This window comes from Globicephala melas, chromosome 4 (assembly GCF_963455315.2).
Source record: "Globicephala melas chromosome 4, mGloMel1.2, whole genome shotgun sequence".
NCBI lineage: Eukaryota > Metazoa > Chordata > Mammalia > Artiodactyla > Delphinidae > Globicephala > Globicephala melas.
Window position 1 is genome coordinate 67,595,092 of NC_083317.1, and position 11,802 is coordinate 67,606,893.

Below are 11,802 nucleotides of genomic sequence, written 5' to 3' on the forward strand. Positions count from 1 at the left end.
AGATCTATCATAGAATAACACTTAAAGGAAATGAACTAGATTGATCTCTCTGTGTATCAACACGGAATGACTGAAAAATATATTAAGTAGAAAAAAAGCATAATATAGAGTATATGTTTAGCATAAAATTTAAGTAGATTTTTAAAAACACACTAAATAAAAGTATAAAAAATGGGCTAGAAGGATACCAAACTCACAATGTAGCTTACAAGTGTGGAGAGCAAGATTGGGGGTTGGGGAGTGGGGAACTTGTGATATCAATAGTTTATTTCTTGAAAACAACTACCAAAAAAAAAAAAAGGAAACAAATATGACCAAATGTTAAAAGTTTTCATTCTGGATGATAGGAATATAGGTATTTATTGTTTTATCCTTTGTGTTTTTCTGTATTTTAAACAGTTCTAGAAATGTAAATAAAAGTAAAATACAAACATCCAGCCAAGATTCTCCAGATAGATCTTTACTTTCTTTATAAAGTCAAGTCCACTTTAAACAATCAGCCTTGACATTATTAAAAAAATATTCCTTTAAAAAATAAAGTTTTTGTTAGAAGTTAAACATTGGGAAACTCTCTGGTTGGGGTTTCGGATTTCATACTTCAGATGCAACAGGATGGAACCAAGGTCAAAGAGAACGCAGGCAAGTTTGACTCTTGTTCCAGCACTACGCCTTGTATACACCCACTTGTTCCTCCACAGCCCCGCCTTCTTGCCAGCTCCTGTTAGCATATTCTGCTGAGGAAGCAAGAAGACTTACTTCAAGACCTACTCCCTTTGTCCCTTCAAGATGTACTTTCCCTTTGCCTTTTGTTCTTTGAGGAAAATAAAACCTTCTACGGGTGGAGCTTGTGAACAACACCTTCTTTAAAAACCAGAGCCTCCACCCTTACCTGACCACTTCAGCGCCAGCATCCTGCCCAGAAAAGACGCGGTTAGCCAAAATGATATCTGGAGGCGTAAATGAAGCCAAACCTGCCACTCCAGAAATCCAGGAGATCGCTAACACGGTGAGTGGATGCAGCCCATGAAAAGGTTTGATCCCAAATCTTGGTTTAGGTTGGCCCTGTGTTAAATGTGTGGGTGAACATCAAAACCAGAATATGGGGAAATGTGTGATTTTGTTCAGGTTTCCTTACAACTGAAAAGTTTTTCAGATGAAACCTCTGATAATTCTAAATGTAAGAGTGATATTGAGCAAGTCATATCTCTTCTCTGAGCCTCAGGTTCCCCATTTGTAAAAGAAGAATTTTTATTGGATCATCTCTAAGGCTCTTACAATGTATGGTTCTAGGATTACTAATTCAGTTTCTAATGAAACTTTTCTATTCTCACCAAGTGGAGCCAACATGTAATTAAAGTCTGAGGTTGTTAACAATTGACGAACTAGGGACTTCCCTGGTGGCACAGTGGTTAGGAATCCGCCTGCCAATGAAGGGGACACAGGTGTGAGCCCTGGTCCAGGAAGATCCCACATGCCTTGGAGCAACTAAGCCCGTGCACCACAACTACTGAGCCTGCGTGCCACAACTACTGAAGCCCGCGCGCCTAGAGCCTGTGGTCTGCAACAAGAGAAGCCACCACAATAAGAAGCCTGCGCACCACAACGAAGAGTAGCCCCCGCTCGGCGCAACTAGAGAAAGCCTGTGCACAGCAATGAAGACCCAATGCAGCCATAAATAAATTAATTAATTAAGAAAAAAAAAAGAAACTGCTTATGGTTTTAAAAAAAATAATTGATGAACTAGACGTCAAATGCACTACAGGAAAAAAAATTTTAATAGATTGAATGAAGAGCAATATCATAAAGATGATCCACTTACAGACTTCCTACAAATCTGACTCAATGGACAATGTTTTAGTATTTGGAAGATGATTAAACTAGTAGAGAAGTGGCATAGTCTATGGTGATTCCAAAATTCACTATGGTGAAAATAGAATTCAGTGTGTTTAGCAGGTTAATACATTTTTCTAAGTGTTGTCTGGTTAGCCATTACCTATATAGTAAACATTTATTGTATTGCATATTTTATGAAAAGAAAAAGTATATAAATTTCTATTTTAGGTTTATAAATTGTCGCCCTATTTTCTTGTATCATTCCTTCTTGCTTTTTCTCGCTGAAACTTCATTCTATGATACTGTTTGGCAAAGATTAGCTTGTTGTGTAAGTGGAAGAGATGGGATTCTCTATGTTAAGACACTGAGAAGCTCTCTAAGAGAGCAGATGCCTGAAATTCTACCACTCATTCTGTGGGGCTAAGTATTTCCCTTTCAAGAGTTCTTTTAAAAAAATAGTTACTTTACAATAATGTGAATAAATATATGTGAAAGAATATTAGATCAAAAGTTTCAATTAGACACCAAGATACAAGGTGTCTTAGAAAGTGCACATTCCAAAGGATATGGTAATCCAGATGCAAGTTTTCAAAGAAGTAGCTAATAATAAATTAGATGATTCACCCATGTTAAGAGTAAAAAAAAAAAAAGAAAATACCTTGTCATTTTTTCTTTCTTGAAGAAGGTAATATTAAGTTATTAATGCCTTCATTCAAATCCCTGTATTGTCAGTGTTTTCAAACTTGAATGTGCACACAGGTCACCTGGAGGTATTGTTAAAAGACCAGATTTTGGGGCTTCCCTGGTGGCGCAGTGGTTGAGAGTCCACCTGCCGATGCAGGGGACACGGGTTCGTGTCCCGGTCTGGGAAGATCCCACATGCCGCGGAGCGGCTGGGCCCGTGAGCCATGGCCGCTGAGCCTGCGCGTCCGGAGCCTGTGCTCCGCAACGGGAGAGGCCACAACAGTGAGAGGCCCACGTACCACAATTAAAAAAACAAAAAAATAAGACCAGATTTTGACTCAGTAGGTCTGGGGTGGACCTGAGTTTCTGCATTTCTAACCAGCTGTGGTGACGCCCAGGCTGTCCGTGACCTCACTTGCCTGCAGTACTACAGATACAGGGTATTCTGAGAGGCCTATGGGAGATGGGCTTTCTAAAATCAGAGGGTGGGCAAAGAATCTCAATTTCATCTGTGAAATGAAAATAACACCTCTTGCCCTTCGACCTCAGAGCCGTAAGGACTAATGAGAGCACCTGCATAAAAATGACTTGGAGGGAATTCCCTGGTGGTCCAGTGGTTAGGACTCTGAGCTCCCAGTGCAGGGGGCATGGGTTTAATCCCTGGTCGGGAACTAAGATCCCGCAGGCCGTGACTTGGAAATGAGAAAGCAATGTGCATAGGTGAGGCATTACAATTGTTTACTTCAGATTTTTGCCTGAAGGAGGGGAAGGTCATCCCATAGAGAGGGGAAAGCATCAGAAAAATGATGACTGCAGGTTCAAGGAATTTGACATCAGAATGAAAGAGAGAGGTTGGATCAGTTCAGAAAGAGAAGAAAATCAAACAAAAGGCTTGGGGTTGAGAAGACTTGAACATTTTTGGAGGCAGAAGAAAGGAGTTTCTCCATTCTGAAGATAACAGAGACTGGAAGGTAGTGCTGGTATCAGGTACTAAAGGCTGTTAGTAGTACTTGGGTCCAGAGTACACGTGGAAAAAACCCCCTCTTCCAAAGATTCTCTATGCCCCTCTTCTTTCCTTTTTCCTATTTGGGGAGACAAGTTGTCACGAAGGAAAACAAGCCTGGTTTCTTCATTCAGAAAACATTGATTTGGGAATTAGCTGGAGGTGCAACGGTTAGGACTCTGCTCTCACTGCTGAAGACCCAGGTTCAGTCCCTAGTCTGGGAACTACTAAGACTCTACAAGCCGCGCAGTGTGGCCAAAAGAAAAAGAAAAAAGAAAAAAAAGAAAGAAAGAAAACACTGATTATGTACACAGTACTGTGTGAATTGCTATAGGGAGAGAAGGGACATAAAAAATGTCCCTACCCTCAGAGAAATTTATAAAATAGATTGGAGAAAAGGGATACACACAAGGAAATAAAGAGCCAAACATGGCCCCATCCATAAAAAGCCATAATTAAGGAGCAAATGAATGGCCCACTGGCAAAAGCCTCCGGATCAATATGGCTGATCCGTTATCTTATGCCATATGTAAAAAACCATTGGATGAGAATTCTGAGTATGTTTATGTGCAGGAAGGAAATGTTATTTCAATAATTATTTTTAGAAATAAGGGCTATTATTACACATGCACAGATGCATACACACACACACACACACACACACACACACACACACCCCTAAGTCAAACGTGACTGCTGAATACCGTTCCTGGCATACACACAGATCATGATTTTTGTCTGCCAGGACACCACACAAACATCCCATCTGCATACCATTATGGACACATCCAGGAGCTTAGCATGTCATGGCTCTTACCCACAAATCTGTGTTTTCCTCTCTGACTACAGCCCGCTCATCAGTCACCTCTTCCATTGTCCCCACGTCCAGAGAACCTGCCATTCATCCACACCAGAATCCTTCAGACACTCACCTCCCATCTTCATCAGAGCATGCCTAGGCCCACTCTATCACTCATCCAGCTGGATCACATGATGGGTGGTTTCATACTCTCCTCTACCCCTGATTTCCATGGCTTCGTGAGCTCTGGCATTCCAGTCCTTAATTAGAGGTCACTGCCACAACTTCCTCCTCAGCTTCTACTCCAGGTTCAGAGAACTTTGCTCAAGGAAGATGTAAAAACACAGAAAACTCACCCATTACAAATCTACAGATTCATGCCAGTGAACAACCACAGCAGGACCCTAGGGCTGCCAGGACATCCTTTCAGTCATATCCTGTTGATCCTTTTCTAGAAACCCCACAGAGGTGGATCTGGACCTTCTCTCTCCTCAGTTTCTCAATCCGTCCCATCCCCATGGCCCAACCAGATGGCGTCTCAGTTCTTTCTCTTAAAAGATTGCAGCTGGGCTTCTCTGGTGGTGCAGTGGTTGAGAGTCCGCCTGCCGATGGAGGGGACACGGGTTCATGCCGCGGTCCGGGAAGATCCCACATGCCACGGAGTGGCTGGGCCTGTGAGCCATGGCCGCTGAGCCTGCGCGTCCGGAGCCTGTGCTCCGCAACGGGAGAGGCCACAACAGTGAGAGGCCCGTGTACCGCAAAAAAAAAAAAAAAAAAGATTGCAGCTATCTTGTTCGAGAATGCCCTGAATTACTTATCCCCTGCTGATCTCATTCCTCTCTCCAATCTAAGACTTTGAACTCCTTAAGCCAGGTGCCATCATTTCTTGTATGCTGGGTGCCTTGCCCCATACTTCCCCTGCCCTCAAAACATAGGTGACAAATGTCCACAAATTACCTCTCACCAACCCTACTGTACTCTCATGTTGCTACCCAAACTCTCCTTTGTTACTCTCTAAAACTTCCCAAATATGACCTATCCATGCTGCCACCATTATCTTTCTATGCATTTTTTCCTAAATTATGCATAGTCCAAGTGTTTCTGCAGAATGATTACAGGTAGCCTGGGTCTTGGGTTCAGTGTGGCTTAAATCCTCAGATCCTAGAGAACTAGCAGCTTACCGAGATTCATGCTCTGCAGCAGCAAGAAATGCTTGAACAGCTCTGGGGTAACTGCATTTTACCAGGCGCTCCTCCCTGGAACCATCCTTCCCCTGGTTGGGACCCAAGTAACAAACCTACACTGTTCCCTTCAACACCTCAACCACCACCATGCATGGCAGGCGGAGGAAGGTGAATGCCAACTGTGTTCAGCTCAAGGTCTGTCTGTTTACCACCAGACTCCGGACCACCATTCCCAGGTGCGCTTCACCGTCCTAGCACCCGTCCTGGGGGGTCTTTCAACAACAACCTGCCTTCTGAATAAGGTTTCACTGATCAGCTCCTTCCAACTCTGCCCCTTTTCCTCCTCCTCACCTGAAATCTCATCATCCCAGGTTCATAGCCTCCAACAATAGAGCAATACAAATCTGTTTTACTGGAAAGGGGGAGCAGGGCTATGGGTTATAAGTACAGTGAACCTGCAATCAAGGCACACAGTCTGATAGGTGCCAGAGCACTTACAGAAACAAACCAGGACATTTGAAATCAACTCTCTGGACTTGTGGACTGCATAGATACAATGGAAAGGTTACAGATTTGGATGTGTTTCTAGGACAGATAGAAATAAAAATGTCTGATACATAGTTTAAAAAAAAAAGATAAATCAGATACTCACTATTCAAGGCATTTAAAACGCCAAATAACTATAATCAGTAATTTTTCAGCCATTAGCAGTCATGTTCTCCTCACAGCCTTAGGTTCCTCATCTGCAAAATGAGGCTTAAATAGATAATTTGGGGTTTTGTGTAGAGATTAACCCTTCCCAGCTCAGCTCCTAACTTGACTGGTACCCAGTGGCTCAAAAGGCTCAAAAGGATTAGGTAGGGGGGAGCAATAAGACAATGAACTCTTCCCTTACTCATTCTCTCTGCATGCTTGTCCACTTTTCTCTTCTCTCTCCTGCGCCCTACCTCTTCCCATTTCTTTCTTTCTTTTTTTTCTTCACTATTTGTTTCCTTCCTTTCTCCACTTTTTAACCTCACTTTCCATCTCAAGAAAGCAATCACATTCCTCCCATCTATTCTGAATGTTACAGGAGAAATGGGTAGTGGTCCGAGAAGTGTTTGCCCTTCAAAAATGGTCTGAGAACTCAAAGAGTTTGCAAATGTCTAGATCTTCGAAAGCAATCTGGTACCCAAGCTGAGGCACAAATAGAAAAGGTTTCAAAATGCTTGCCCACTGATGGGAAGGACTGTGCGGCCTTGGGAGAACCCTAGATGCACTGGAGGCCTGACTAAAGCTGTATATGCACATAAAATGTTATGGGCTGCGGCTTCACTGGTGGCGCAGTGTTAAGAATCCGCTTGCCAATGCAGGGGACACGGGTTCAAGCCCTAGGCCGGGAAGATCCCACATGCCGCGGAGCAACTGGGCCCGTGAACCACAACTACTGAGCCTGCACGTCTGGAGCCTGTGTTCTGCAACAAGAGAGGCCGCGATAGTGAGAGGCCCGCGCACCGCGATGAAGAGTGGCCCCCGCTTGCCACAACTAGAGAAAGCCTTCGCACAGAAACGAAGAACCAACGCAGCAAAAATAAATAACTAAATTAATAAACTCCTACCCCCAACATCTTCTAAAAAAAAAAAAAAAAAGATGTCTACGCCCTAATCCCTGAATCCCTTAAATATGTTACCTTGCACGGCAAAGGGACTTGTGGGTGTGATTAAAGTAAGGGCCTTGAGATATGCTATACTATTTTTGCAACTTTGAGTCTGAAATCATTTCAAAATAAAAAAAAATTTGTAATGAAATAGTAATTACGGTCTCCCATTTTTATTAATCAAAGACACGTTTACCTATTTGTAAATACATATTTAACAGATGTGTAAATCACATAAATGGAGTTCGATATAGCCTTGGTAATTTGTTTCCTCTTGTCAACAAAAAATTAATCAGTTGATTTAAGAAAGAAATGGGAAATTTTTTCGAGCCAAATTATGGATTATAACCCAGGAAGAACAACATCTCAGAAAGCTCTGAGAACTGTTCCACCCATTAGAAGTCAAGGCACAGGTACATAAGTTTTTCGAGACGGAGGGTTGTACATCAAATGATGTATAGTTGACAGTTTATTTAATCCAGATCTAAGCAGCATGGTGGTGGGTCATGTGATTCCTTACAAGATAGAGGAGGGATGTTATCTTTTAAGGAATTGTCTTGTCGATGCTAGGAGCATGTTAAACCATGTTTATGGTTGAGCAGGTATTCCTGCTGATGGGAGTGGTTTGGTCGATGCATAATGCAGATACAAAATGCAAAGTGGGGGGAGAGGGGAGGCCAAAGGGCAGAGAGATTTTGTTGTTGTTGTTTAAATTTCTCTGGTCTTGCCATAAAAATATGACTTTTATTTCATACTCTTTTCTTAAGGTTAAACCACAGCTTGAAGAAAAAACAAATGAGACTTATGAAGAATTTGAAGCTGTGGAATATAAAACTCAAGTGGTTGCTGGAATTCATTACTACATTAAGGTTAGAGTTCAACATTCGCTTTAGCACTAAAAGATATTGTTGTATCTTTCACTTTATGCAATGCTCCCTGTCTCCCCTACCTTATAATTTGTTCTTTCTCCTTGTCCTAAATCAAGATGCCTACCTAGCATGGTGCTGCCCAAGTGGTAAACTCTCAAACTTGGCAGATGACGGTATATTTATATCATCTTTTTCTTGTGAATTTAGAAACCTTTCTTATATCAATTCTTAACTTAATTTCCAGAAAATGTATAGAAAAAGACTTCAGAATTCAGGGCATGATTAGCTTGCGGCCATGGCTTCTTCATGTGGGATCCTAGGATCCTAAAGATGTGGGACTGGACCAGATGCTATCTTGAAGCTTATTCCATCTCAAAGCTTTGTGATTCTATGTGTCTAAATGAAATGGGTTTAAGGAATGATTTGAATCATTAGCTGGGAAAATCATTTAAAACAACTTTTGCCCTTTAAATAAGAATTTTGATTAATATAATTTAAATATATTATTTTTGTAACTCAAATAACTAGTTTCAACTTGTGGCACTGTAGGTGTAGTTTGAAGCAGTGGAGTATTAAAAGTCTTTTAAAAATTAATTTTATAGTTATATCAGAAAATTAAGTGATGCACTGATCCAGTTCTAAATGAAGAAAACTTTTTTGTGAAGTTATTGAGAGGGAACCAATCCAGCAAATCAACCATGGATATTTGGAAGCCATTTTCAACCTTTTGTATTGAGAAGATGATAATTCTCATTTAGTAAATAATTACAACAGACATTCAAATGTATTTACTTAACCTTTACTAACCTACTTGATGAGGGCACAGTCTGGCTTATTTCTCTTTAACAAACAATTAACCACTTAAGATATAAATTTTTTTTTAATGTTTTCAGCAAAAAAAATAAAAATGTGTTGTTAAGCAGCTCTGCATGAAAAAATTACAAGACTGGGTCATGTGAAAAGATCAGCCCAAATTGGGAGATTGGGATTGACATATATACACTAATATGTATAAAATAGATAACTAATAAGAACTGCTGTATAAAAAAATAAATAAAACAGAATTCACACACACATACACAAAAATCAGCCCAGTCCTACCACATTTGAGGTCCTGGTACATGCCAGGTGCTGGGGTGCTACACAGGGGTGAGATCCTGCCTCGTCCTCAGAAAGCAATGGTCTTGTTTCCTCCCTTCCTGCTTTCTTCACAGCTAGAAAAGAATGGTTTCTAGTTAAAAGTGGTTTTGTTCAAAGATAAGAAACATTCCATCAAAATTGGGATCATTATTTTAATAATTTATGATTAATCCAAGTACAAAAATTTCGCATACTAACCAGCTCATACATTTCTTAAAAGGCCCATCAGAAAACTATCTTGGAAATTTCTTCCCTTAAGACCACAGTCCCCTTCCCTCCCTACCTCACCCTCCATCTGCTATCAACTTTCTCCTATGGGATTAAAGTCACTGACCACAGTTTCCTCCTTACTTCCTGGCCATCTAGCTGTTGACCTCTTTGATCTGAGACACTCACTCTCTGGATTTCAGATCTGGCTGGTGATGTGACCTCCTCTTGTTTTTCTCAAGTACCTGTCAAGAGGCAGGTGGTAAAATGGAAGGATTGTAGGCTTTGGTGTCAGACAGTCCTGGGTTTGAACACTTACTCGGCTTGTTTGACTGGTTAAAACCTGTGCGATCCACAGCCCCTCATCTTCTCTGAGCCTTAATTCCTTTAGCTTCACAACATGAATAATAATAACCTACTTTGCAGGGTGTTATGTGGAATAAATGAACTAGAAATTTACTAAGCACTTATGGGGACTTCCCTGGTGGTCCAGTGGATAAAACTCCATGCTCCCATTTCAGGGGGCCCAGGTTTGATCCCTGGTCAGGGAACTAAAAGTTCACATGCCACAACTAAAGATCACACATGCTGCCACGAAGATCCGGTGTGCCACAACTAAGACCCAGCACAGCCAAATAAATAAATAAATATTTTTTTTAAAAGAAAAGAAGTTTACTAAGCACTCACAATGTGCCAGGCACTGTCCTAAGAGCTGGACATGTATTATCTCATTTAATCCTCTCAACATGTCTATAAGTATGATCATTTCCTTCGTGTTGCTGATAAGAAAATTGCCCCCTGGGGAGGTGAACTAACTAACTAAGGTCACAATACTATAAGAGCACAGCCAGAATTTGAACCCAAGTAGTCTGATACTTACCTATTAGCTGTGCTGCCTCTAATAATGTATGCAAAAGCTGGTGCCCTGTTCCAAGCACAGAATAAATGTTTTTGAAATGTTACCCCATAGAGTGAAACTAACACAGATGTTGAAGTTTGGCTTTGTCACTTATTAGCTGAGAGATTTATGAAAAATTACTTAATCTCTCTTAATCTGCTCTGCATCTGTAAAATGGTCCTTGTTCCACCTTTCTTCTTGCCTAGAACAAAATGTAAATATAATCAAGTATATAAGATGGTCATCATAGTGTCTGACTCATGGTAAACATTTGATAAATGACATTTATTAAAATTAGTTTAGTTAGATTTATATATAAAGAATGAACTAGTGGTTACCTGTGGGGAGAGGGAATGTGGGAGGGGCAAGATAGGGGTAGGAGATTAAGAGGTACAAACTACTAAGTATAAAATAAATATGCTACAAGGATATATTGTACAGCACAGGGAAATAAAGCCATCCTTCTATAATAATTTTTTTAAATAAAATAAAATTAGGTTAGGAAGGGACACCAGAGCACAGTAAATATTATTCAAAGACAAAACTTTTACTGTCTGAACCAAGAACAAAAGTGGGAATTCTTACCATAGTTTTCTAGGTCCCAGATTCATGCCCAGATTACCATTTCAATCTTCATACCAATGATTTCCCAGCAAGATCCCTTTACTTCAGAAGGGAAACTAGACTCTACACCCCTGGGTCCTGCTCAGTTTTACCTATGGGCATTTATAAAGCAGGTTCTAATATAGATATGGGAACCACACATCCCAAATTCTCTAGGGCAATTCCGATTTTCTTCTCCTTGCTCAAACCATGTGACAAATAAAGTATCCCAATTTGGGAGTCAGAAAATGGAAACCTCAAAAAGACTGTCACTTGTTTTCTTGATCTGTGCATCTTTGAAAATGAAATGCAACTCTGGACTTTCATTTGTGCACAGAATATAGTAAACTATAAAATAAAATAAACCTAGGACCTATGTCTCTTGCCATGCCTTTAGCCTGCCCTTTCTCTCATAAAAGAAGATGGAAGGTTTATGTAAACTAAGGGTCTAAGAATGGTGGTCTAGGAATGCTATTCCAAAAGAGCTTATTGCAGCTAAATCTTTATAGGTCTGTAGATCTTTCATTTGACATGGTTCCGTGTGAATGAATCTCCTTTTTCTTTTTTTCTTTTTTTTTAACTTCCAGATACGAGTAGGTAATGATCGTTATATTCACATAATAGTATTCCAGAGCCTTCCTCAACAAAATCAGCCTTTGGCACTTATTGGCTACCAGGCTGACAAAAGCAAGGATGACGAGCTCACCGGCTTCTAGCGACATGTTCTGAAAGCAGTCGATTCTTTCCACTGTCTCCTGATTAATGGCCCCTGCTAATAAATGTAACTATCAATAAAGAAGTATTCCTTTTCAAATAAATTAATCTCTTCTACTAGCTCTCATCTGTTTTTTTTTTAAGATGTTGTGGGGAGCTTCCCTGGTGGCACAGTGGTTGAGAGTCCGCCTGCCAATGGAGGGGACGTGGGTTCGTGCCCTGGTCCGGGAA

The 11,802-nt window shown here is 40.7% G+C and overlaps 1 protein-coding gene across 1 annotated transcript; it reads left to right on the forward strand.

Annotated features, from left to right (window-relative positions):
- The first annotated feature begins 940 nt into the window (after positions 1 to 940).
- Positions 941 to 11,573, forward strand: CSTA (cystatin A). The gene is made up of 3 exons (XM_030858151.2): positions 941 to 1,006; positions 7,908 to 8,009; positions 11,445 to 11,573. Exons 1-3 carry the CDS (start codon positions 941 to 943, stop codon positions 11,571 to 11,573), a joined length of 297 nt encoding a protein of 98 aa, XP_030714011.1.
- Positions 11,574 to 11,802: the final 229 nt, after the last annotated feature.

Coding starts and splice junctions, on each gene's coding strand:
- CSTA (XM_030858151.2), top strand. CDS start 941: ATGATATCTGGAGGCGTAAATGAAGCCAAACCTGCCACTCCAGAAATC. Junction 1,007..7,907: donor TCCAGGAGATCGCTAACACG/GTGAGTGGATGC, acceptor TCTTTTCTTAAG/GTTAAACCACAGCTTGAAGA. Junction 8,010..11,444: donor GAATTCATTACTACATTAAG/GTTAGAGTTCAA, acceptor TTTAACTTCCAG/ATACGAGTAGGTAATGATCG.